This window comes from Bombyx mandarina, chromosome 01 (assembly GCF_030267445.1).
Source record: "Bombyx mandarina strain Sakado chromosome 01, ASM3026744v2".
NCBI classification, from domain to species: domain Eukaryota; kingdom Metazoa; phylum Arthropoda; class Insecta; order Lepidoptera; family Bombycidae; genus Bombyx; species Bombyx mandarina.
Genome location: NC_143208.1, coordinates 9,241,516 through 9,269,273, shown reverse-complemented (window position 1 = coordinate 9,269,273; position 27,758 = coordinate 9,241,516). Strand labels below are relative to the sequence as shown.

The 27,758-nt window shown below is 34.6% G+C and overlaps 1 protein-coding gene across 6 annotated transcripts; it reads left to right on the top strand.

Annotated features, from left to right (window-relative positions):
* Evi5 (ecotropic viral integration site 5) lies at positions 1-27,758 on the top strand. 6 transcript variants are annotated; one of them, XM_089729270.1, is made up of 18 exons: positions 1-176; positions 5,069-5,123; positions 9,938-10,149; positions 10,896-11,060; positions 14,526-14,767; positions 15,095-15,286; positions 15,361-15,525; positions 16,591-16,785; positions 17,399-17,557; positions 18,073-18,306; positions 18,946-19,167; positions 19,946-20,053; positions 21,482-21,673; positions 22,329-22,496; positions 23,556-23,651; positions 24,812-24,913; positions 25,984-26,033; positions 27,458-27,600. In XM_089729270.1, exons 3-18 carry the CDS (start codon positions 10,047-10,049, stop codon positions 27,462-27,464), a joined length of 2,400 nt encoding a protein of 799 aa, XP_089585396.1. In that variant the 5' UTR covers positions 1-176; positions 5,069-5,123; positions 9,938-10,046; the 3' UTR covers positions 27,465-27,600. The 6 variants fall into 6 exon arrangements, with proteins under 6 accessions (XP_089585396.1, XP_089585394.1, XP_028033064.2 ...); XM_089729268.1 differs by having other exon boundaries at positions 21,470-21,673; XM_028177263.2 differs by lacking the exon at positions 25,984-26,033 and having other exon boundaries at positions 27,458-27,758.

Sequence of the window (27,758 nt, the reverse complement as noted above, 5' to 3'; positions counted from 1 at the left end):
GTGTATAGTCTGTATTCTGAAGTATCTGGAGTTTTAAATTTTGCCAGCTGGGCGGTTCCAATATTTATTTTATTTATGAAAAGAAAATAATTGTTTTACGAATTAATATCGGAGTATCAGTTCCTGGAAGCTCTGAAGAATCAAATTATTTAATAAATTTAGTGTTATTCTGATACGTAAGTAAAATTAAATTTAAACTACGTGGTAATCTGTTACATGTCGATTGAAATCAATACCAAGCTGTTGCGAAAGTAATATTGTAAATTAGTACATTAACCTTACAGCTCTACTGAGTGTTCGCCGGAAAAGTCGAGCGTAAAAAATGCATTGTAGGAATTGTAGGTATGATAAATCATTTAAACAACCCTCTAAATTTGTAGTCAGTGAGTTCTTATGTCTGATTTCTATAAAGATCAAGTAAATATTTACCATGACAACAATGATGAATATTAACAAAATTCTCAAAATAAAAGTAGACAGTATATTTAAAACACTTTTTCCTGATATAATTTTTTTGAACCAAAATTTTCACTCACAACCAATTCTTTTATTAAACGATAGAACTAAAACAGACAAAAGCTTCGAGTAACAAGTCTCAAAAGCTTACCTAATTACCTAAAGACCCAATTTTTCCAAATGTTTTTTAAACAGAATGAAACTAGTCTAAGTAACAATGTTGCAGGCATACTTGTTGCTACACATCAGATTAAAATTTAACTTCTTTAATTTTGCTTCCTAACTCTTGCTATTTTTAATTCACATTAATACAAAGATTGGTTTAATAATTTTAGTTGTACCTAATGTATTTATGATCTGGCCCATAAATAGTTTAACACCACAAATTTAAAGAAAAAGACTCTTACAATACATGTTATAATACAATGTCCTTCTCATAATTATAATTTAATACAAAATAATCAATAATGCAAGAAGACAGCATCTATGCAAAGTTTTAACTGAATTGGAGAAACAACTTGCGAATTTGTTTTATTTTCAGTTATTGTAGTCCTATGGTACCCTACTGGTACATAGGGCTCTCAGAAGTTGTCTCCAATTGACCCCTTCTTGCACTTGCTCCTTGACATCTCTCTAGCTCCTGCCAGCAATCCTCATCTCACCATTATTTTCATTAAATATGTCAAATTAGTTTATATCTCGTAGACCCTTGAAAATATTTGATACAGGACTTAAGAGCCAAAGAATAATATAATATAAGGATACTACCATATAACTGCTGATATTTAAGGACCAACCTCATGTCGTAAATATCTGCAGGCTATCTGTTAAAATTTTAAAGCACTAAGTTAAAAGCTTTCACCATAACCTTTAAAAAACAGCTGTATGAAATTACAATTTACTTAGATAATTGTGTGTAACCCAGAATTTGTAGAAGTTGCACACCTTACCTGGATATAAAATGTTTAAAAATACAGAAAAATTATTATGTATAAGGAAACAAACGAATCTATAATTAAAAATATTAAATCTAGAGCTCAATTTAGAGTTTACAATGTTTTTAAATATTTAGATTTTTGTTGAAAATCTATTGAATGTCTATTTTCACCCCTAAAAAATCCTTTTAACAGTCATCACTAGTAAACTAATAATTAACCAAATTTGTTAAACACATTTTGCACAGCTATATTGCATTAGTTTTTTATAGCTCAATGACTTTTTGAGTCATCACCATAACTTCTAACATAAGACATCTTGATTGATACTTAAATCAATTTCTGTAGATGCCTTCACCATCAACTCAAATTATAGATAGAGTACAATAATTCAGTAATATAATGAATTATTTTACTATGCTATAGTAATTCATGAAAACGCCATATTAATAACACTTGGAGCTGTAGAAATCATGGTATTTTTTTACTTTTTCATGTAAAAGACATATTGGTTGGTGTACGCAAAAAAACAACTCTGATTACTTAAAATAATTTTATCTTTTTCGTCATAGTGGTTCTGTTTGTTATAAACAAATACATAATTGTTCTTTTGATAAAAAATTATTTTGGACAATGCCTTTGTGACATGTGTCAAAGTGTGACTATGAAAAAATCACCACTTACTAAATAACTCCTTCAGACAACATGCATATTGTGAAGAATGGTAGTCTTAATATTCTCAGAAAAATCACTAAGTACCTGCCCGAATGCTCTGTCCCAAATTTAAATAAAAGTAGATAAATTAATTACAATTGTTTTGTATTTTTTTAAACCTGTTAACAATGAACTAAATTCTAACATATGAAACAAATTAGAGGTACTAACTCTAACATTTTAAAAAACTACTCAAAAATGTATTTTGAATAATTATTTATTTGCTGGTCATAACTATTGCAGTGATTTCCATACCACATATTTTCCATCATTTCAGGTACATTAAAACATTAGGAAAACAGTCAGATACCCTTTGTCTTGCCTCTTGCATAACACTTAATTGCTCAGCGAAAACTTATTAACATATCTATATACTTACTATGAATATTTTTTATGTTTATTTTATGTTAAGAAACCAAATAGGTACATTGTTTTTTCTTTAAAATGTATTATTTTATTGTTATATTTATATTAAGTCATAATCACAGATATTTTTATTCAATTTGTAACTTTTTTACTCGGTAAAACTGAATTTGTGATTATTTCTATATTTATATTACATATAAAATATTGATTTCATTTGGCTTGACAAATTTGATTTATGCTTAAAGTAAACACTTTTAAAAATATAATGGTTCTTAACTTATAATAAACATATGTAATAGGATCACTAACCAAAACAAATTACATGCTCTGCGAAGTTATCCAGTTCAGATACTAGCTACTTTCTTTTTTAAAAACAAACTTACGTTAAGAACTTTACCTGCCTACATAGGTAACATTAAATTACCATTTAGATGAATACAACAAAACAATTATGATAAATTGAAATTAAATATGTACATAATATTAATATTATTTTATTTAAAAAGCATTCTTATTAAACCTCATTTACACGCCCGCGCAAACGAGTACGCGATCGCGCCATTCCAGACGTGCACACAAACTCTTAAACGTATACACACACATATTATGTACACACCCATCAGATGTATAAATAATAAACAGAACACAAAATTTAAAATTGTAAATGCCGAAGACAAAGGCTTTTCATTTTCACGATAAGAAGATCCCAGGTTTTAAAATTAAATAAGAGTCAACCATCTTCTCTATTAAAGTTAGGATATTTTGATTTTCTTCAATGGCCTCGCGTACTACACTGAACGAAACGTGAAATGAAACGTACAGGCCCAGAAATAATTTTAATATAAATACATATTATGTACTGTTATTAGTGAAATAATCAAATGTCGACGAATAGCACCTCAGTCGTAGTAAAAGTATTCGAAACGACGGATATAGTACGAGTATAATGACAATAAGAAACGCGAGATTAAACCGTAAAGTTAATTTTATATAAATAGTTTATCATGAAAGATCATAACTGACTAATATCTTATTGAAATATCGACTTTCTTACAACATCCATAGAATTGATACAATATAATATTTGTTTTCATGGAACATCCAATGCATAAAATAAAATATCCTAAAATGCTTCCAACGTAATATGTATTGTTTTTTAAAAATATAATTGATTTTGAATCATCAAAACGAGTAGTTTATTTTCTAACAGAAACAATTACAAGTTATATTTGTTCTCAAACGCAAGAGCAACGCATAGTTAATATATATCAAGATTGCAAAGTTGAATTTAGTCGAGCAAACGGAACCAGTAGTCGGTAGCCTCGCCATGAGTCACGGTTGTCTAACCTCGTCGTGTGACTGTCATTTTTTGTTGGAAATATGTAGGTGTAAAAACGTATACAAAGCCGGCGAACTCGTTTATACACCGAATAACTCTTTAGAAACTTCACACAACAATAACGTTGTCCACTCGTTTTAGGAAAGTATATAGAACAGATAATAATAATTTAGGATAAAACGAAATGTAAGTACAGAAAACTTTCGAAACACTTTTAAAAATATTAATTGTAATTTTATTAAACTACATTCCCTCAACGGATAAAACATTTTTTTATTCCGTCTTTTTTTTTTTTAAATAGCCTTGCGCTTAGGAACCGCTTGTTAAATTTAATTTGATTTGTGTATTGTCATTTTACCAGTAAACTTACCAATAAACTTATAGAGGAAGAGATAGAAACATTTTTTTGTATTCATGTAAACACGTTTACTATAACTTGGATTGACATCTTGCGATCGGTCATGATCGCCATAAGCAAACGAAATTGAAGTTTAGTGTTCATTTATACAAAGAGAATTTTCTAATACAAACTGGTAAAATCGCCATATGTGATTGATTACGTTATGCTAAAGCATTTCCTACAGTTATTTAAAAAAAAAAAACATTAGTATTGTCTTAAAGCATTTTTTTTTATTGCTTAGATGGCTGGACGAGCTCACAGCCCACCTGGTGTTAAGTGGTTACTGGAGCCCATAGACATCTACAACGTAAATGCGCCACCAACCTTGAGATATAAGTTGTAAGGTCTCAGTATAGTTACAACGGCTGCCCCACCCTTCAAACCAAAACGCATTACTGCTTCACGACAGAAATAGGCAGGGCGGTGGTACCTACCCGCGCGGACTCACAACAGGTCCTACCACCAGTAATAAAATTTTGCATTCAGCCAGTTAGTGCGTTAAGTTCAAAGTTAAGCCCTAAAAACCGTGTAACAGAAAATACTCTACATTACAACAAAAATACCCAATACAGTATATTGGCTTTTATTATTTAGATGCACTAATATTTTTTGCAGTACGATCCAATTGATGGGTGAAAAGCTAACGTTACAAAGACACCTTTGCCGGCTTTAACCTAATAAAAAGAACGTCATGATTTTTTTAATACGCTTAAGCAAATTTAAAGAATTTATCAAGGCTCTGTACTTTATTAGTACATTCGGCCAAGGAAGCCTGAGTCACAGAATTTAAAAAAAACATGCTCCTACATTCCCAATTTACTCCCATACATTTTTTTAACTTAGTCTTTTCTTTTTCAGTTAATGACCGATCGGGCTTCAACTGAAAAATCTCCGGAGCTCAATCCCAACGCAGGTATTTATTTTCTTATCACAATACTTAAAGCAGTACTGATTATTTTTGGTAACACCTCAATTATAATCACGTTTAAACAATAAACTGCAAAGCCTCCACGGTTCATGGTACACTTTGATATTAGTGGATAGAAAAATTTATTTGATGCAGTATTTATCCAGAACTTGCCTTTGATATAGAATCTGCTGAAACTAGCGCATCGTATCCATTGTAAAAGCACTTATACGCATTAATCTCATTACCTGAAGACGACGTTCTTCCCTGGACACTAAAGTATTCGAAATAAAAATAAAATAATTGCTTTAGTATTTTAATTATTCAAACAATATTTTAATTATTAATTTGCAAACGATTCGATTGAATCATTATTTTGAATTTTAAGCGGTTTTCTGCATAACAGCAGTAGTATCGTTTATTATTTATTAGACCTTTTTAAAAAAAATACAGCCTTTGAAAACGACTTTTGGAAACGCGTTGTATTAGCAAACTCCGTAAATACTTTATGTGAAGAGAACTCGACGTTCAAGTACATTTAGAATATTACAGATCACTTGAAGAAGATCGATACTTTGTTGCCATTTATACTCATGCTGTAACCTGATTTGTTTACTATAACGAAAGCCAACGGCTTTTTATAAATATCTTCTGGCACGCCTTAAGTGCTGTTATTTTCTATAAACAAAATTATAATGGGTATCAATTTCGGTAACACAAATAAAATATACTTTACAGTTTTTCAAAAAGTGGTTATGCACATTTACTAGTGCTTGTGCATATGTATTTCTTATTTAAAGGGTAGAACATCAGTTGTTACCTTATTTGAGACTACTGACTACCTCACGCCTCAGGCCGGTTTAATATAATATCAGTAATAAATGATAATATCAGTAATAGCTAAATTTCATAAAAATTATACACCTACATGTGAACACGATAAACACTAAATCACGACTTCATTGTTTATCACCATCAAATTAACTGCAGAACTTTCATTAGTATAGTCTACAATGCGATTGCACGGTCATAAATTATAGGAAATCGGTACCAAAAGTACTTGATCGATGTCTGTAAAGACAGATAAATCAGTAAAACGCACGAAGGAAACTCGTGTTTAATACTCGTAAATTGTACTCAATTTAAAATTCGAAATAAATACAAGCAATAAACAAGTATTCGTATATCACGCAAATATTTCAAAGGTCGCGTACAGCACGATACTATCCAAATTATTTATTATGAATAGTAATAATGTAAAAATCCTTTAAAAGATATAACGCTACGCAGAACGGCGTAAATAGTTGCGCGTCTGTTGTCGAGTAGAGAGGAATCGGGATCAGTGTAATTAAACGACTATACTTTGGTTCAACCCTATAACGCGTACCGATTATCTCCTAAATTATTATGCACTCATTGTTGCATTCACTCAAGACTTCCACTATGAATATTATAGTGTAATAAAAATGAAATCACTAATATAAATAAAAGCAAATAATTTTTGGTTGTAGAACTCGTTGTGACGCATGCCGCTTGTGATAGGTATAGTAAATATATAATCAACGAATTTTTTTTTTTATTTATTCTTAATGTACACAAAAAGAAAATACAATCAAAACAGATTTAAAGAATGTCTAAATACTATGTACAAAGGCGAGCTTAACTCATTCATGAGTTTTCTTCCAGCAAACCATTAGCAGAGAGAAATACGATGTATAAGAGGGGAATAGTGTACAATATAAGAGCTATTAAAACATGATTTTTAAAATAATCGTATTTTCAACTTAAATTCGATCAATGTTTTAAAATGTAGGAAAAATATATTTAACCCAATACCAGACAAAAAATGACTTAGTTTTATTACGATGTTACACTTTATTTTTTCCTAAGTCTAACAAAAAATGTTACTGACTAAAAAATACCTTAAAATTGTATAGCTTACATAAGAACCGAAATTTTAACGTATAAATTAACGCATGTCTGTTCGCGATAGGAACAGATAGGAAGGGGCACTTACCTATACGGGCTCGTGAACAAGTGTTAAGTGCGTACATACATCCCTAGGAATTTGAATACCGGCATAGTCGGACCGCTTAAAAAAATTACACCGAGCGTCTTATCCTTTAGGCCACGGCGATTTAAAAATTTACCGTATTTGCAACAGTGTAGTAAAAAATTCCGACGGTAATCAGTAATCATCTTAAAAAATGACACCGAGCGTCCTTATACTTTAGACCACGGCGACTTCAAAATTTACCTTATTTGCAACAGTGTAGTAAAAAATTCCGACGGTAATCAGTAATCAGTCTCTCACTGAGTTGACGTGAGTCGGGGAGTTGTTGCCAATTGTATAGTAAGCCTTAGTGATTTCATTCATATAACCATTTTTACTGGTGGTAGGACCTCTTGTGAGTCCGCGCGGGTGGGTACCACCGCCCTGCCTGTTTCAGCCGTGAAGCAGTAATGCGTTTCGGTTTGAAGGGTGGGGCAGCTGTTGTAACTATACTGAGATCTTAGAACTTATATCTCAAGGTAGGTGGCGCATTTGCGTTGTAGATGTCTATGGCTCCAGTAACCACTTAACACCAGGTGGGTGTGAACTCGTTCACCCATCTAAGCAATAAAAAAAAACCCAAAATGATCCTAATTAAAAAAACATTTTCAAATATAAATTAGATTATGCTAGGAAATACCTTGCCGTCGTAAGATTGGATTTAGTAAACAGGACATGAGTAATCCTAGTTAAGACTTTGTTGTTCTCGTTCGAACTTGGTTGAAGCTGACGATGATACAAATAAAAAAAAATGCTCCGAATTGATATCTATGCCAGAAGAACGGTCGAGCTTCTGACTACGCGGAGCGTGTGTCAAGCCAAGCGTCCTTGGCTCAAGTATCAAGCGGTATATTCCAAATTATTGATGTGCTTCCAAAATATAAGTGATGGCATCATAATTTCGTATTTTTATTACATGGCTCCAATGCTCTAACTCATACTATATATACACTCGTAATTGACATTTACGGGATCTAATAAGTAAACTCGCACTAAGATATCAAGCCATTGGCAATGACAAGGCGTTTTGGCACGCTGTTTTTTACAAAACTAATGGTGTCACTAAAATTAATGAACTTAATCTGGAAGTTTCTTAATTTAATAATATTATACTATACAATAGCTCTACACCAGAAAACATTCCTGGTGTTCACAATAATTCTAAAAAGTTCATTGTAAACAGAAAACAACAAAATATATTATTAAAACTATAAAGCCAATTTATGAGTTAACATTTTATAACGAATCTAATGGATTGCGAAAGAGGGTTAATAGTTTGTATCAACCTATTAAATTGAGCCGGTGAGCCGATGAAGAACTCTTTTTTCCCTACCTACCCGCTGGTAGCCTGAGGGGTTATTCCAGCTACGCCTGGACGGGTAGTTAAGCTCATGGGCTGGACCTGAGAGAATTTCCTAACACTAGCCCTAGCAAGAGCAGTGCTTCGCAGAATCTATCACCGGATCGGAATCGCGACCCACTGAGAAAATCCGGCGAGAAACTTAGTGGGCTGCGTCTATGGGTTAGGAAGAACTCGTCTTACATCGTCAAACAAATCATTACATACTATTAGCTGAATACATTTTTATTGCCTTGATGATCTAGTCGCTATACTTTGTAAAAGCACTGCACCACATAACCGACCGAGCAAAAAAATAAGCTTCCAAAACTAGATTTCACATTTTCTTTTTATATAGAATTTTTTAAATAGAAAATAAATAATTACTGCGTATATAGCTTAGGAAATTATTATCATTATTAGTATTAAACGTACATATATTCACACATATATTGATTAAATTATTTAACTCCGCCAGTATATGTTGTATAGTACTTTACAACGCGTAGTTACGGCCGGTCTATGCTCGGTCACACCCTACTCCTGAGGGTATTGCCCTAAACAAATTTACTTATAGAACGACACCTGCAGGCGGCCTATTAACCAAGGTAAAAAACGAATAAAAAAGTTTTAAATTGCGAAATAAAATCTTTTTTTTACGTACTAAACGTACGTACACGTATTTTACATAGAAAGTGTTTTTGTTACACATCAGTAATACAATAATTTCATAAATAATATTGGAGTAGAAATTGAAATATTTTTGTTGTGTCTGCAATATTAAATTTAGATGGTAGTTTGTCTAGCAATGTTTTGTTGAACTGTTTGCTCCATGCTCGTGGCGTGCTTATTATGATGTAGAGAACACGAACGGCCTTCATGCTTAATGGGCGGATGACCGCCGGCCGAGCGCGCGCAACATCGCTGACTTTCACCTGTGAACGCTGTTTTGTATAAACATAACTTTAAACACTATTTTTATATTATTGTTTTATGGCGAATCTTTCAACAAACTGTCACTCATTGAAATTCCATTTCATGCGTACATCATTATTTATGTGAACCATTAAACATTGTCGTCTTACCGGAGATTTTGTTTGTTCATTCGTGTGTTGTCCTTTGTTTATGCATGCACGAATTGTTTTGGTTTCGGCAAAAAGACAAAGAATAAATCAATTAAATCATGATTCTTTTCTTTATAATAAAATAAAATAACTAAATCCTTTATCTAACAAGCATGGAAATGAGGAATATTTTTTTTATTTAATATAAGTAAATATTTTAGTATGTATGGTGCACACGATGACGTTCAATGGGGTCTATCGAAGAATGTGTTTCGCTGATTTGTTGTCGAATATTGAAAGAAGTAGAGTGTAACTGTAGATCGTAAGCGGGATGGAACGTCGATAAAAGAAAAGTATACACTAGGAGTGCTGAGGTGCTGGCGTGTTCGCGCGTGTCTGGTGCAGAAAAGAGCGCACGCGGAGGCGGGGCGGAGGGCGAGAGGAAGTGTCTATATGGCAGATCCGGAGTCATCATGAAGGTGGATGCCGACGCTACAGACGCGCCCGCCGCGCAGACCGCTGCCTCCGCAACACCGACCGCTAGTAATACCGAATCGCCTGTCTCATCTCTCGACGGTTTGTTGGATTAACACCTAACATTATCAGCACTTTGTAAATACCCTTAACGCATCTTACCATCGTCGTATTTACGATCATCACTTACTAATCAGTCATCGCTTGTTCGACCAATTAATTTGTGTAACGCCCCTTCCGTGCCTATGCATAGATGTCTGAAATAAAACTGCAGTAGAAAACGTTTACTTTGCGTATTATTTGTTTTTGGTAGTAAAAGTTTGTTCACGCCACATTAAAATAGAAAGTATAGAATTAGAGACAATGTAAGTAACGTAATGTACTTAATTATTTTACGGTTTTCAGTAGCAAATTACGATCGCGTTGTTTATACGTTCCGACTTTATATCTAAGCATCTTTATAGAATGTATACTGTAATCTGACATTCAACTGACATGCGAGATTATAATTTTATTACGATCTAAGGTACATACGACTTACTAAAAATAAATTCACATACTTTTTTTAATATTATAATAAAAAACAACGATTTTCAAACAAATATTGACTGTATGTATTTCTATAAGTATCTCTTTATTTCATATATATAATTAATCTACTAAAATATGCGTAAACAATACACAAGTTCGTCAACTTGTAAATAAATAATCGAATTGTCACTAACAAACATTATATATTTTGTTACAAAAGCTATGTACGGCCTACAAATTATTAACCAAACACGTGATCCTACAATATAAACAATATACTCAAGTAGCTACATGATTAATAGAGTAATTTTATACAGACTGCCGAATCCCGACAAGTGAAACTATCCCGACGCCCGACCGGGCGCTTCTCGCCAAGCTGGAGGAAGAAAACCGTCGTATCGAGGCTGATGCGAAGAACGCCTCGCTCACTACCGTCCACAGTCGGAAGAGCTCCGACACATCACTGATATCCCTCGCTTCCGGTAAGTGCATCGCCTTAATGACTACGATTGATTCATTCATGCCGTCCTCACTAAGTATGTAGTTTTTAGGTTGAACTAAGCCTTAATATAAACTAGTGAACCTAAATTCTCATTAAAAACATTGTTTGCCACCGTTTTGTCAATTTGCCATATTTTGAGCAATTTTTACGAAAAATTATATATTTGCCAAATCTCTTCAGCCGTTCTCACGTGATGATACACTTAACTTGATCCGGCAGTAGATTCAGCGATGCACTGTTTGTCTGTCTTCAGGTAGTAAATTCCATTGAAAGTATCTGTTAATTATAAAATATAGATCGATACAGGTCAAAGCAATAAAAGGGTGCTAGAACATATTATGCTTAAGGGTATTTAATTCTACTTGTACTGACCTTTCTTTAATCTTACATACGACCATAACAACAAGTATCTTAACTTTACTTGGAAAATTAATTTAGTGATTAATTTTGTCTCCGTAAGTCATATCTAAAATGCATTAAATTTGATTTTTTAACAAACATTTTCTCCACCCACGCAGTCCTGATTTAAAAAAAACTAATTAGTGATTGGGCATTTACATCACTGTTTACAAAAGTTCGGTAAGAATATTCAAGGCACTCGAGTTTAGATTGAAGATAAATTCAATTTAATCTGGAGCGGTATCATGCATAGTGAATTCAAATTACATGAAGTTTGTTAATTAACCTCTATGCTAATAAATCATTCTATTATAACGAATGCTTAAAAAATCCATAAAAATAATAATATGTACATTAACATGCCTAAAATATCGATAAACATATGTACATACGTACATGGCAACGTAGCACGTATTTGCTAAGAATTTCAGAGCCTCCTGTCAATTGTGCGAGTTTTCAAGCTAATTTAAACACCACGTTTTCTACATATTAGTTGTCTTCGCAGCTAATGTGGGGCACGTGCATTTAAAATAACGTGTTGTTTGTTTAAAAAGAGGGGAAAAATATAGGTCAACACAACTTCCCTCTTATCTAGCAGCCAATTGATAGTAATTGCAAAGTTCTCCATGTCGCATCTCTCGAAAATACATCCGTCCATGACCAACGACAACTCAAAATTTAGATTCAATGAATATATGTATATATATTTTATTTATAAAAGTGTCATTTTTTCTTATAAACCTGGGAACAATCGTTTTTGTACTTATACCCCTTTGGTCAGTACACTCTAACTTAAGAGGGCGCATTTTAAGTAGGCCTTTAAAGATATTTAGATTTGATTGTTTTCGTATATATGTACTTGTGTTACAAAAGCAATTTGACTAGAGAAGTATTACCAAAATACTGTATATAAATGAATAGTAAAATGCAATAAAACATTCTTAAAAACGAAGACAATTGGTAGAATTAATTATCGAGTTTATTTTTAAAAAAATCACTATCAATAGGTAATCACTAGCAGTAATGCGAGTCGGTTTGAAGGGTGGGGCAGCCGTTGTAACTATACTTGAGACCTTAGAACTTATATCTCAAGATGGGTGGCGCATTTACGTTGTGGATGTCTATGGGCTCCAGTAACCACTTAACACCAGGCGGACTGTGGGCTCGTCCACCCATATAAGCAATAAAAAAAAAAGTTTTATATGAGTAGTTATGATTTGGCCCGCTACACTCGAATGTAACTAATTTTTAATCTAAATGCATCGATTTATATTTACCAAAGTTATTTACTATCTTGCACTGCGCGCAATAGATAATACTACTAAAAATGAGAGTCGGGAATGATGTACATGTTGACTTAGAAACATTTCACCCATAATTGCCGGTTCCAAAAAAAACCTATTTAGACACATAGCTTATCAAATAAACATTTATATCTGTTTACGTTCAGGTAGATACATTATTACCGCTTCGTTTTTTCGGAACAGTATCCGAGAAATGAAAAATAACATGCATGATCCATTTTTTTTCGAGAATTTATTTAACCCTTAACCCTTTAACCCTATAAATTATAAAGCGACGTGCGTATCATATCGATTTTTACAATATCGATTTATTGATTACGTAAAAATATTTAGTAAAACTGGTATCTATTTAACTTTATACTTCGAAAAAAATAAAAAATGAATTTGAAGAATTGAAATGGCTTAAAAAATATCGATGCAGTAGTTTATCACCAAATAACTCTTTTCAGTCGTATCTTATCATATCTATCAATCTAACATATATTAAAATACTGTTGAACCCAGTACATATGCATATAGCTAAATTGTTAAAAAGTTATAAAAATAGATAAGAAGCGACTAAAGAACAATAATACAACATAAACAACATAATTATGTACAAACATAAATCAATAATATTTAGAAATAAAATTTGTTTGTTCGCGCCTATTAAACTTTAAATAAAAGTTTATACAAGAATTATCTTGACGAAATTCGATATGGAAATAGTTTGAACACCGTGAAATAATCTAGGTACTATCTATATCATCTCACAGCTGAGCACGAATCTAAGCTTACGCGATTTAAAGTGTAGTGCACACGAGCGAGGCTGCGCGCGGATACCTTTAAAGTATCAAAATAAAAACTAGAAACGATTTATCAGTAGCAATTAACGGTTATGATTCGTGAAAATGTAACTCGAATACAATGATGACCTCGTTAATATTTTGTAACATTACGCGACGTCGATTTACGAAACCAGATTGCTCAAATAAAAAGTTAACGTACATGCCGGTATGATTTTTCGAGGCAAGTCATACTGGCTTCGTTACATAGACTTATCTCTTATCAGTCTGCGATAGTGCATGGTGCAGAGGTACCGGTGCTTCGATGGGTGTTTAGTTGTTATAAATTATGATGTTTACAGTAAAATGAACGATATAAGTGAATTGTTCGGTTCTAAAAGTGTATTGGAATTATATTTGTCGAGCGTTTTTGAAAATCTTTCGTTGGGTCAGTAAATTTAATATGGAACAGAAATATTATTACGCTTGTGAAACATAAATGATTCACGAATTCGCATCACAATTATAAAACGCAAAACGTTTTATTTGAAACTGATTCAATAGTTCTATAGACCCGTAAGACATAAATTGAGGATAGGATATTATTCAATAATTAAAATTATTTTTTTACGACATCCTCTCAATATTAAAATTGGATTTAAAGCGGAAACAAAACATTAATTTGTGTAAAATCGTCACAGTTTTAAATATTTGGGTCACAAATGTGTATTGTTCACACAGTAGCGTTGTATAATACTTTCTACCGTTTTATTTATATTTCTTTTATAGTGTTTCGCACTAATTACACGAGTGCCATTCGGGTTGAAGCCTTGAGTTAAAATTTTGGTCATAACTTTAATATGTATCGAGAGCTAAAGGTAGTTCAATGCACAGAACTATATTATAAAATTTAATGGATATCTTTAAATTTAAGTATAATTCAGTTTCCGTTTTAATCGCGCGTTACTTTCGAAATAGCCACAAGCTCAAGTCATGAGGTCGAAACGCGCCCAACTCCTGGGACTAATGGAGAAGAGGATCTTTGGAGCCTCTGGGGTCGCCTCGTCAGCAACTGGGAATCGGAATGGAAACGTCGAAATCAATGGGTCCGCGACCTTGTTCGACAGGGTGTCCCACATCATTTCAGAGGCATCGTATGGCAGCTACTGGCAGGCGTAGACACGTCGCCTGAAAAGAAGTTATACGCCTCATATATTAAGGTAACGTTTTTTTTATTTATTGCTTAGATGGGTGAATGAGCTCACAGCCCACCTGGTGTTAAGTGGTTACTGGGCCCCATAATCATTTACAGCGCAAAATGCGCCACCCACCTTGAGATATAAGTTCTAAGGTCTCTGTATAGTTACAACGACTGCCCCACCCTTCAAGCCGAAACGCATTACTGCTTCACGGCAGAAATAGGCGGGGTGGTGGTACCTACCCGTGCGGACTCACATGAGGTCCTACCACCAGTATAAAAAAGTAATTCATTTGTCCAGGTAATCAATTAAAATGATCATAAAACACAGGTTCTGTTTATGTTTTAGGCGAAATCAGCCTGCGAGAAGGTCATACGTCGTGACATCGCTCGCACATATCCCGAACACGATTTCTTCAAAGAGAAGGATGGCCTCGGCCAGGAGTCTTTGTTCAATGTGATGAAGGCGTATTCTTTGCACGATCGAGAAGTTGGCTACTGTCAAGGCTCAGGATTTATCGTCGGCTTATTACTAATGCAGGTCAGTACGGGTACACAGTACGTATGAAACAATGTCACGGGAAACGAGGTAACCAGCTCGTGTGTTAATTCTAGATGCCGGAAGAGGAAGCGTTCGCTGTTTTAGTTAAAATAATGCAACAACATCGCATGCGGGACATGTTCAAACCGAGCATGGCGGAACTGGGACTCTGCATGTTTCAGCTGGAGAACTTGGTACAGGAACTGTTGCCTGACTTGCATGTTCACTTCCAATCTCAGGTTATTGATGTTTTTACATTTAATCAGTTTCGAATTTAATGGGTTTTAGGGAAAATACAAAACGTACCCTCAATTTTTCACTTGTTGTAAATAATTATGTTTCTATTAACTCTAAATGTATGCACTTAACAAATAGTGACATCGTAATCGATAGTGTATAATATAATGGTTTTATTTTTGTAATTCGAATATCTGAACGAGCTACTGCTGTAGTAGTAATCTTTCGTCGGTACAAGCAGGATATTCACTGGATTTATTACTAATGGTAGGACGTGAGAGCTACTTACGTCCGCACGAGTAGCTCTCACCGCTCTGCCTATTTCTGCCGTGAAGCAATAATGCGTTTCGGTTTGAAGGGCGAGGCAACCGTTGTAACTATACTGAGACCTTAGAACTTATATCTCAAGGTGGGAGGCGGCATTTACGTTGTAGATGTCTATGGGCTCCGGTTACGTCCACCAATCTAAACAATAACAATAAAGAAAAACTTACTTTTGTTTCCTACCGTCACAAGCACTAATGGTAAGGCACGGTGCAAACTCGCACGGGTCGTTGCCAATGTCCTGCTCATTTCAACCACGCATCAATTCAATGTTTTTTTTTGAAGAGCAATCTTTGTACCCGCGAAATTAATTATTCGACTCAAGATCGATAACGGCGATAACGTTGTAATGTCAATGGACTCCTGTGACCAATCAAAATTGTATGAACAGTGAACTTAATGAAACTCTTTAATCTATACTAATATATTAATCTACAGTGGTTTTTACGGATGTTCCGTTACAACTACTGAACCATGCATTGATTGCATCGATTGACTTGAAACTTGGCATCCATGTAGAAAATACAAGTACTTAATGGATGGCTAATATTTATATGAGTGTTGGACTCCCTGCACCAGTTGCGGGGGCGTTCATAAAGAGAATCTTTGTGGGGGTGAAAAATAACAATGTTAATTTTAAATGCCCAGCGAAGCGGACGGGTACATCTTGTATAAAAATATAAATGTAAAAAATAAGTCGTTTTTGTTTAAATGAAATTAATATATATATATTTTATTCACAGAGCTTCAGCACGTCTCTGTACGCTAGTAGTTGGTTCCTGACTTTGTTCACAACAACATTATCACTTCCGCTCGCTTGCCGTATAATGGATGTGTTTCTCTCTGAAGGAATCGAAATTGTTTTCAAAGTCGCCCTAGCGTTGCTTACTTTAGGAAAAAACGATCTCTTATCGCTCGATATGGAGAGCATTTTGAAGGTAAGGTGGGAAATCGAAAAGTTGTTTATTCAAAATCATTAATAGAATTGTTCGAAATAAAACAACACTCATGACATAAATAAATAGGATAACAAATACAGTTTTTTTAGCCATGTTGCTTTTGATATTTCATAAAAATAATCTCATCTGTTGAACAATACATTTTATTTCTTTTTTGTGTGTTTAAATATAATTAATACGTCCGTATAATGTGTTATACATTGATACAAGGAAAACCAAGTAATTTTTCACCATTAACCCTTTGCATTCGAGAGATGATTTTCGCTCACCACTTTGTTTGGTGCGGAAATTAGATGCTACTACTTATGTTACTGTTGATGATTGACATATTGTTTATGTTTTTGATATCTCTTGTTATCATTCTTTTTTTAGTTCGTAATGAAATCATGTGGTGAGCGATACTCACCTCTCGAGTGCAAAAGGTTATTAATACACATTTAAAGATCTAACATTAATAATAACTCAATTATAGAAAAACAATTAAAAAATCTACAGATCCCACCTAAATCATCTGACGAAAAATCGAAAAGGTCGTTTTAGTCGAATATCGATATTTAAAATTGCAAGTTCTCATGGAGTCTCATTATTTCAGTACATACAGAAAGAACTGCCCTCGAAAGCTGAAGCGGATCAAGCCGCTTTCATGAACTTGGCGTATTCAGTCAAAGTTAATCCGAAAAAGATGAAGAAACTCGAAAAGGAGTACACGGTTATAAAAACAAAGGAGCAAGGTGATATCGCCGTGCTCAGGGTAAGTTTTCAACTATTTTTATCTCGGTATTTTTTAAAAGTTACTAAATTTACGATTTAAGAAGAAAAAGATTTAGTCTTATGTGGAAAAAATATTCTCAAGTATTTTTTTGGGAGCACGTAAAAAGTATCGATACTTTATAGTGTCGAGTACCTTTTAGGCGATATCGATACTTTTTGAACTCGAAGCATTTACGCGATACTCGATACATTGGTCGAGTTGATAATCTGGCCTTATTCAAGGTCTTGTCGGTGCTTCTAACATAGCTCCGTGTATGTGACAATGACCGATCGCCACCCCGAGGGTCGTGCGCTGATTTGCCAACTATTGCAGTAAACAAAAAAAACTTACTATATTGAGCACTGTTACGATTAATCAGCAATGAAGATGAAGCTATTACATATCACTAAAAGAAACATTTCACACATTTCATTGACTTTAAGGAAGGTTTTGTCAAACGGGTACTTTACCGATACGGCTCATCAGTAAAACATCAATGCGTTTTTTTTCTATAGTGTCTTCGTCAAGAGAACCGTCTTCTCAAGCAACGCGTAGAACTGCTGGAGAAGGAAAGTTCCGCTCTAGCAGAGCGTCTGGTCCGAGGTCAAGTGGACCGCGCTGAAGGAGAAGAAGAAACCTTTGCATTGGATCGAGAGGTCCAAGCGTTGCGTCGAGCTAACGTAGACATGCAGCAGCGGCTGGCCGTTGCTTTAGATGAGATAAGATCTCTCGAGATGACTATCGCCGAGGTATGAGATTGTTTTTTTTGATTGATCGTTCATAATCGTCATTACATACTTGTAAAGTCTTATCGACTATTAAACTCGTATAATTCATGGCCGGGATTATCCTGCTTTGTCCACTTTGAGACATAAGGTTGAATTCTCAAATCTATTAAAGTCCCGCCTTACTTGATTACGCTGAACTTTTTATCAATGAGGTCCGGGACGTAACGAAACGATACTTCGTGTCTAAAATGTATTATTAAAAAGTGAAATTCGGTCACGCTTCGCTGTGACTGTTGCCAATTATACAAAAAAACATTGATTTATTGAAAGAGTAAATTAAATTCCGTACATTGAGAGCACTATGACAGAAACATTTTTCTGCTAAGTTTCTCGCCGGATCGTCTCAATAAGTCGCGATTCCGAGCCATTGGTATATTTTGCGAAGCATTGCTCTTGCTAGGGCTAGTGTTAGCAAATTCTCTCAAGTTGAGCCCGTGAGCTCACCTACCGCCTCTTAGACTACCAAAGAAAAAATGGAAACCTCCCCTGAAGTTTCAACAGAAATATGGGACAGAATCTCGTCACGTTCGTATTCATGGTTTAGTATCTAAAAAACAATTATAATAAATTTCGTTGTTGTTGTTCTTGTTGTTTGAATAGAATAATTCGAGGCAGTCGTCGCTGGAGGGCACTGAAAGCGCCAGCGGTCAGAAACACGAGGAACTAGCGCGCTGCCTGCAGAGGGAGCTAGTGCGGGCTCGTCTACACGCAGCGGAACGCGAGGCCGCCGAACGCGAACTGACGGCTCGCATCGACGAACTCGAGAACGAGAACAAGAGCCTCAGGAGACAGCGCGTCGACAACAATGTCGCACACTTACAGGTCGCGACTTGCAACTATTTATTTATGATTAGCTTTTTTTTATTGCTTGTATGGGTGGACGAGCTGACAGCCCATCTGGTGTTAAGTGGTTACTGGAGCCCATAGACGTCTACAACGTGAACGCGCCACCCACCTTGAGATATAAGTTCTAAGGTCTCAAGTATAGTTACAACGGCTGCGCCTCCCTTCAAACCGAAACGCATTACTGCTTCACGGCAGAAATAGGCGGGGCGGTGGCACCTACCCGTGCGGACTCTCAAGAAGTCCTACCACCAGTATCTACTACAGTTTATATGTCAACTAGAGGTGCCGCTCGGTTTTAGCCGCGTTCAATTTGTTATTGAGAGAGACTGAAACAGGTTAACTTATGGTAGGACCTTTTTTGGATCCGCACGGGTAGGTGCCACCACCCTGCCTATTTTTGCCGTGAAGCAGTAATGGCTTTCAGTTTGAAGGGTGGGGCAGCCGTTTTAACCATACTGAGACCTTAGAACGTATATCTCAAGGTGGGTGGCGCATTTACGTTGTAGATGGCTATGGGTCCCAGTAACTAAGCAATAAAATCTCCAGTATCTAAGCAATTAAATAAAAATTTAAAAAGTTTGTTGTTTTCCGGGATTAAGGGTCAACAGACCATCAGTGATCATATTTAACAAATAACATGAAATTCGAATTCGTTTTTTATGTTAACAGTCATTATCAAAATGAGAATGAAAGTTAGCTTGGTGCCACGTGTAACTTTGATATTTATAAATGAATGTTGACGTTAAACAAACAGGACGAGCTGATAGCCGTAAAGTTGCGCGAAGCTGAAGCTAATCTCTCGTTGAAGGACTTAAGGCAGCGGGTCTCGGAGCTGTCGGAATCGTGGCAACGACATTTGCAGGTAATAAAACAAGTTGATTTTTTAAACGATCAAAATTGCTTAGATGTTGTATAAACATGACGACTACTCTGGTTTTTTTTCTCCTACTTATGCTGATAGCCTTGAGAGGCTATATCAGCTTCGCCCTAACGTGTAGGCGAGCTCACGGGGCTCAAACCGGAGTGTTGCTAACACTGACCCTAGCAAGAGCAGTGCTTCGCAGAATCTACCACCGAATCGGAAACGCGACCAACTGAGAAGATCCGGCAAGAAACTCAGTGGGGTGTCTGTGGGAACTCTGATCATGATAATGCCAACAAAGCATTTTGAACGCTAGCCTTTAAGAGCTCGATTTTTCAATATTGCTCCGAAAACGTTTAGGAAAACTCATTACGTGTGACGTCATTTGTACAACGAGCTGACCGCAAATATCAAACGCATCCATCAAGATTAGCCTAAATAAAGATCAAAATATTTGAGATTTAACTTGACATGACAAAAATACAAAATTAATATTTATTTCACAAAAAAAAGTGATAATGATTCATTCTTAATTTAGTTAAGATTCCCTGTAACAACTTTTTTATATATTTTGTTGTTAGTCTCTAGTTACCGTCTGACAAAACATAATGACGTCAGATATCTTTCGACTTTGACCGTTCAGAGTTACGCCTTTCAAATATTTCGTTCTATTCTACACCTTAATGTACTTCCGAATTTCACATCTGAGAAGGTGGACTTTGGGCCATTTTTACGTAAGTGGTTACCGAAACTCATTAACATCGCCGATGTCAGTGACAAGATAACCCGATGTATAACAAAAAATATATATTGTACTCATAATTATAACTAGAGGATGACCGAGCTTTGTTCGGTATTTTCTTTTTTTATGAATTGTGTTTTTTAGAAATTACATTTAAATACGAATTACATATTAATAATATATTATTTGTTATTTCCTTTCAATAAAAAAATGTTTTTGTTTAAGTTTGTGTTTAATCGTTAAAGTTGATTATTGAAAACACGAATAAAACAACATTTTCTGAAAATAAATCGTAGATAGAAGAAGTGCTCGCTTAAAGTTTTTTTTTATTGTTAGATGGGTGGACGAGCTCACAGCTCACCTGGTGTTAAATGGTTACTGGAGCCCATAGACATCTACGACGTAAATGCGCCACCCACCTTGAGATATAAGTTCTAAGGTCTCAAGTATAGTTACAACGGCTGCCTCACCCTTCAAACCGAAACGCATTACTGCTTCACGGCAGAAATAGACAGGGTGGTGGCACCTACCCGCGCGGACTCTCAAGAGGTCCTACTAACGTATTTTTTTTCCTACCTAATCTGAGAGCTCATCAGCGTAACCACCATATAAGATATGCACGATACAAAACTTGGTTTTGTCGATAACAATACTAGCAGATCCGAAATCTTCAGTTATGTTCGCAGGAGCACAAGCAGGAAGCACCCGCTGCTCCAGTTCAGTCGAATGTAGTATCAGACATCATGGCGACCCCGAAGAAACTGCTGCGAGCTTGGGAAGGGAGGTCGGCTGATATGCTCAAACTGGACGAGGAACTCATGACCACCAGGATCAGGGAGGTCGAGGCCTTGACCGAATTAAAGGAGTTAAGACTGAAGGTGTGAAAACTAATATATAAGATATAAAAGAACCGCTGATACCAAATATCTCCCATCTTATTGTGGCTAATTATTCTTTAGTCACAATAGTAAAAACCGCGACCAAAAATAATGTGTTTTTATAATGACGATAAATGAATGAAACGCTCATTTATGTATGAGTAACAGTTTTTTTTCTTTCTTTTTAATATTGAATATCAGCTTTTGTACGCTTTCCATTACAGGAAAATATCGAATAAACAATATTTCACTATCGATAAATGCTTATATATAGTTAGCAAAGCTATGCAAGTTTGTTCGGACGCTGTTATCTCACACTCTATATTCTTTATTATTAAACAATTAAAATCATGATAAGGCATAATGTTTAAATAATAAAATTTAATCACGTCAATGATGACACAGTTAAAATATTAAAATATTTACTTGTACAGCCAGACTGTTAAAAGTGTTTACTAAAATTTCAATATGAAATTATTATAGCTGGCTGGAAAATGTTGATAAAAGAAACTATCACTCCATTGCCTATAAGCAACTCCTAATGAGCCCTTGTAAACCTAGCTCGAAATAGCTTTCAAAGTAATATTGTTCAGGAAATTTGTAGTTAACACGAAAATTTATTTATGTTTATTTTTATTTTTGGTTTGTTAAATAGGTAATGGAACTAGAGACTCAAGTTCAGGTGTCGACGAATCAGCTCCGAAGACAGGACGAGGAAGCTCGGCTGTTACGCGAGAATCTAGATGCGGCGCTCCAACGTGAACGAGCTCTCCAAACGAGGCAGAGAGAGTTCCAGCACAAATACGCTGATTTAGAGAGCAAGGTTAATAGTCATAGTAGCTGTATAATTGAGTTAGGGATGTCAATTGTAGTCGCCCATCATAGTTATGGCTAGGGTTGCCAGATTTTTTTTTCAGCCTATTAGGGGCAAATTCTTAAATAGGCAATAAAATATGGGAATTTTGTTTTTTACCCAGACAAATAAAAAACAAAATTGTATAGTTACATTCTTAATTTTTTTTATATCTGTCCGAGGAGCGAGTCAGTTTTAACATATAAAAATCGATACAATTATAATCGTACGTTTCGACTACGAGACAGAATCAGTCCCGCCGGGACATTTTAAACTAAGCCTAAAATTATAAAATAAAATAGAGAGGTGAAAGACTATTTGGTTTATGCGACATTTTTGCAACTTTATAGGAGAGCAAATTAGAGTATAAAATTTGAAAAAAATTCATAACAAAAAAAACTTCTTCATATATTTGAATGAAGGAAACTTAATTGAAGTTCAATTAAAAACATCGAGTTGTCGATGCTAATACCAAATTTCCCTTTAATTTGTTTACAAAGATAAATGTCGTGTATTAAGCGAAATGTCACCCCTCAATATACAGGGTGTCCCAGAAAGAATGGATAATCCTGAAACACCTCATTGTAGAGCTATTGGGGACACAAAATAAAAAATAAAAAAAATATTCTCAGGTTGTAAATAAATGAAATCCATAGGCTTTTGGGCTTGTAATATTCTACATGGACTTTACTATACTATACTTAGGAATATGCAGGAAATCGTATGAGTAGCTATTGTAATTTTTTATAAAAGTTAATCTGACCTTAAATTTTAATCATGCATTTGGTATTTTTTCTTTATTTCTAATTTGGGTTCTATCTAAGAAATATTTTTTTAATTTTTTATTTCGAGTCCCCATTATCTCTACTATGAGGGGTTTCAGGGTTATCCATTCTTTCTAGGACACCCTGTATAAGAGAGACTGAAAGAGTGCTTAGAGTATTAATGTGTTTAACTAAATGCTTGCTGTCTTTTGCTGATATCTAGACCGATATTTTTTAAATTGAATTTTATCATTATTCTTTTCAGGCCAAGTATGAAGCGATGCAAGCTAACATTCGAAACATGGAAGACGCGCAAAGAATAGCCGAACTGGAGACAGAAGTGTCTGAATATAAATTAAAGGTGAAATTAGAAAAATATTCTTTACTAATTGAATATGCAATTTCGAAAAGGGCACATGTCAAATATTTTGGCAAATACGTTTTTTCATATACATTTAGTTTTGAGGCTCACCTACACCCATTTTATAATACTTCCAGTAATTTTCAATTGCTAATTAACACTAAAATATATCTAAAAAGTAAGTATTTTAAATTTTACACTGCTTTAGAATTCACTGGTAGTAGGACCTCTTGTGAGTCCGCACGGGTAGGTACCACCACACCGCCTATTTCTGCCGTGAAGCAGTAATGCGTTTCGGTTTGAAGGGTGGAGTAGCCGTTGTAACTATACTGAGACCTTAGAACTTATATCTCAAGGTGGGTGGCGCATTTACATTGTAGATGTCTATGGGCTCCAGTAACCACTTAACACCAGGTGGGCTGTGAGCTCGTCCACCCATTGCATCAGTTTTTTCATTTCCTGAAAATTTTACATTTTCAGAAATGTGCCCTTTTCGAAATTGCATATTCAATTGTAAATTGCCTTAAAAGCACATCAGGAGATCAGAATCGAAAACAGATTTGTCACGCCATTTTTTAAACACAAATTTCATAACTGTTTCATCCTAATAACTCAGCGTATAATTACTTCTGATGTGAAGCCGAGAATTTTCTTCATTTAAAACAAAAAATTAACAGAAATGAGTCCGTAAACTGTTTGTAGAGGAACGTAAACCCAATGTAGAGATTGCCATGTTTTTCTCTTGATCAAACATTTTTTATAAGACTAGCTGTACTCGCCCGCTTCGCTGGGCATTTAAAATTAGGGAGTCCAACACTCATATAAATATTACCTTATCCATTAAGTACGTCATGTATTTTCTACATGGATACTAAGTTTCAAGTCAATCGGATGCATGGTTCAGTACTTATAACGGAACATCCGTAAAAACCACTGTAGATTTATATATTAATTAGTATAGATATGGGTTTAATGTAAGAGAAACAAATTGATTGAAACCCTCGAAGATAATGATGATAACCAATGCAGATTCACACCACGCTCTACCAGTAACTAATACATAAGAATTGCTTGTTAAAAACAATGTTTCGTAGATCACAATATCATTATAACACATCATAAACGATTTTCATAATACTAATAGATATTGTTTATTTTAGAATGAAGTCATGGCAACCGAAGGTGAACTAAGGAACAACAATATGGACGACTCCGACAGAGTACGTGAATTGCAAGAGCAAGTCGCCGAGCTAAAAGCGGAGGTGAAATTTTTAATGCAATTTTACGATAATACAAAATTTGGAATAACAAAAGAAAGAAGTACTAAAGAATAACCTCATTAGGGAATTCGCTTTGCTTTTAACTATAACATGATGTTTTATGACGGATCGATTAATAATTTCCTTAGAATAATAAAGCTTATATTAAGTGCCTGAAATAAGACTACTGTCCTCATCAAGCTTTAGCGTCCAGCCTTCACAATATAGATATATTTATAGCTAACTATTAATTCATCAGCGGGCTTCACTCATATATAATTTAATACACACCGCTATGTTGTTCAATGAAATAAAATATAAAATTAATATATTAGAAATTTGCTGAAATGTTTGAAAATTCGGGATTTAATACTTAATAATACTCGGCGTAAGATAACATTTCCCGAACCTCATTAGATATTGTAGACATGAGTGATAATATGACCATTCGTGAGCGACAATTTATATTTTACCAATGCTTTTGCACTGCACGCAATGTAGTATAAATTGAAATCACCTGACGCACGGGGTCAATGATCTTGGATACGTTTACAATTTTTATTTTTATTTTAGATAATCATATATATTAATAATATTATAGGCGTAGTAATATTATGGGAACTGTCAATATACTATACTGCTCGGCATTAAGTAGCTAAAAGAAAAAAAATCCGTAAAAACTATGATCATCAGGCATATAGTCTTTAGTATTAGCAGCTTGAAGAACAAAGCTATCAAGAAATGACGCAGTCTTATTTCACCACTTCTTGTGTTAGTAATACATTTCTCAGCGTTATTATTCTAAGTGAAATGCTTACAGTTTCTCAGTAAATAATTTATGTAATGAACGTGAAAAAATGCAACGCATTGACTACCACTTGCAGCGGAATCGCTTACAATCATATTCAAAGCATATCTACGCTTTTGTCAGCAACTCTAAAAGAAACTGGGTACATAATATTTCTAATGTTCAATCAAAAGAAAACATCACTAAATTTCTTTAACGTAAAAATTAAAATTGAACGATCGCATATATTCATAACTTCTGATGTCTTTTGTTTGACACTGCACAGTTTCCGACACCAATCAACACTCTGGACAAAGAGCCCTGGAAATGGCTCGAGTAAGTCACCACATTGTTTAGGGCGGTGTATTAATGAGCAAAATCCTTAACTATTCGATAATAAACCTAATATTAATAATCTTTTTAAAAGAGTACGTGCGACTTATATGCTTGACGGCAGTGAAACTTCTTTGATGGTAAAAACAGAAAGAGATACTATTTACGCTCATTGCCATTGAATCGTTTCGTTTAATAGTTTTGCAGATAAAAATTCTCCATAAACTCTACTTCGGATTTTTACGAAGTTCCACTTCAATAAATAACAGGGCTCAGTTTAAATACGTGCTTTGAAAATATATTTTTTTAAATAATTGAGAACATTCACCCATTTAAGGATTTTACTCGTTGATTAGTTTTGCCAAAATTTTCGTGTAATTTGTTGGGTCTGTATTCTAAACCTGATATTTTTTTTTTTTTCGTAGGACGTATCAGCTTAGAGATTTAACTGTGTGTTTGTCTGTAGTTAGTTGATAAAGTTGTCTAGACTAATTCGTAACATCGATTTAAAAAAATAGTATAACTGCTCGTTTTATAATATTTACCCATATTATGAGTTAGTATGATTTGCATGATGCATGAGATTGTTTGCTTGTTTTATGATTTTATTAATGTAATGCTTCGTTAGTTTTGGCTATATTTTATCCGTGTCAATATTCAAAGACATTGAATATTTCCATCCATAAATTTATTATAGTTTAGTAGGTTAACTTCTATTTACTTTATAGAGAACGCTTCTTACTCAGTACCTGAAACGTGAGGGAAGTGAAACTTCTTTGCCAGCCGAAAGGAAGTATAGTCTTTGTGGCGATAACTTCTGTACAAAAACCTTACAGAATAAATATGTAACGACTATGAATTTATTTGCAAAAAGTTTCACTTTAGAACACAATCTATTCACAATACGTCTTCGTTTTATATTTTTAATATGAACGAGCATGTATTTACCATTTATAAATGTTTTTTTTTATGTAGGCTAATATAAATTACACAATAATTGGCACACAAACGTCCTTATAATATTATTGGGAGCTTGCAGCATATCATTATTAATGTAAATTGAATATAAAGACTAACAGATTAATTACCCTGATAACCCTGCACAAGGTAATTGGGTAATTGCTTGCTCCTTTCGCTTTTAGGAATCCATATGTGAATTATATTCCCTTGATATATTAAATTTTTTTTTTCGGCACCTACTTAATAGTAAAAGAATATGGGTCAAGATTTGCATAAAACCCTTTTGAAAGACCTCAAAGTCTAATGATCATACGGGTCACCTACCCTACATGAAAGTGAACTGTCACTATATCTTATGGACATGATCAATGACAGAGCTACAGAAATACTTCCTTTTATCACAGTGCCAATTATTGGTAGGGTGAAAAAATGTCCGTTTTACCCTAAAACTGTGGTGAATTAAACAGATCATGAGGTTAGAGGCGTGGAAATCTCGGGCTCTCGGCCACACGGAGCTCAGCCGCGCCATATCCCTGGAGGACGATTTGGAAGAAGACGAGAAACTCAAGTTGACACTGCGCCGAGAATCTTCTACATCATTAGAATTTACAACAACCTCACGCAAACCTTCGTAGCGAATACTCAGCACAGCCCTAAGACGACCAGATCGGTATATATTTTTTGCTCTTTCCATTGACTTAATATTAGAAACGGTCGCATCTGGTATTTAAATGAAGGCCTCAATCGTGGTCTTTCGTTTATGTTATA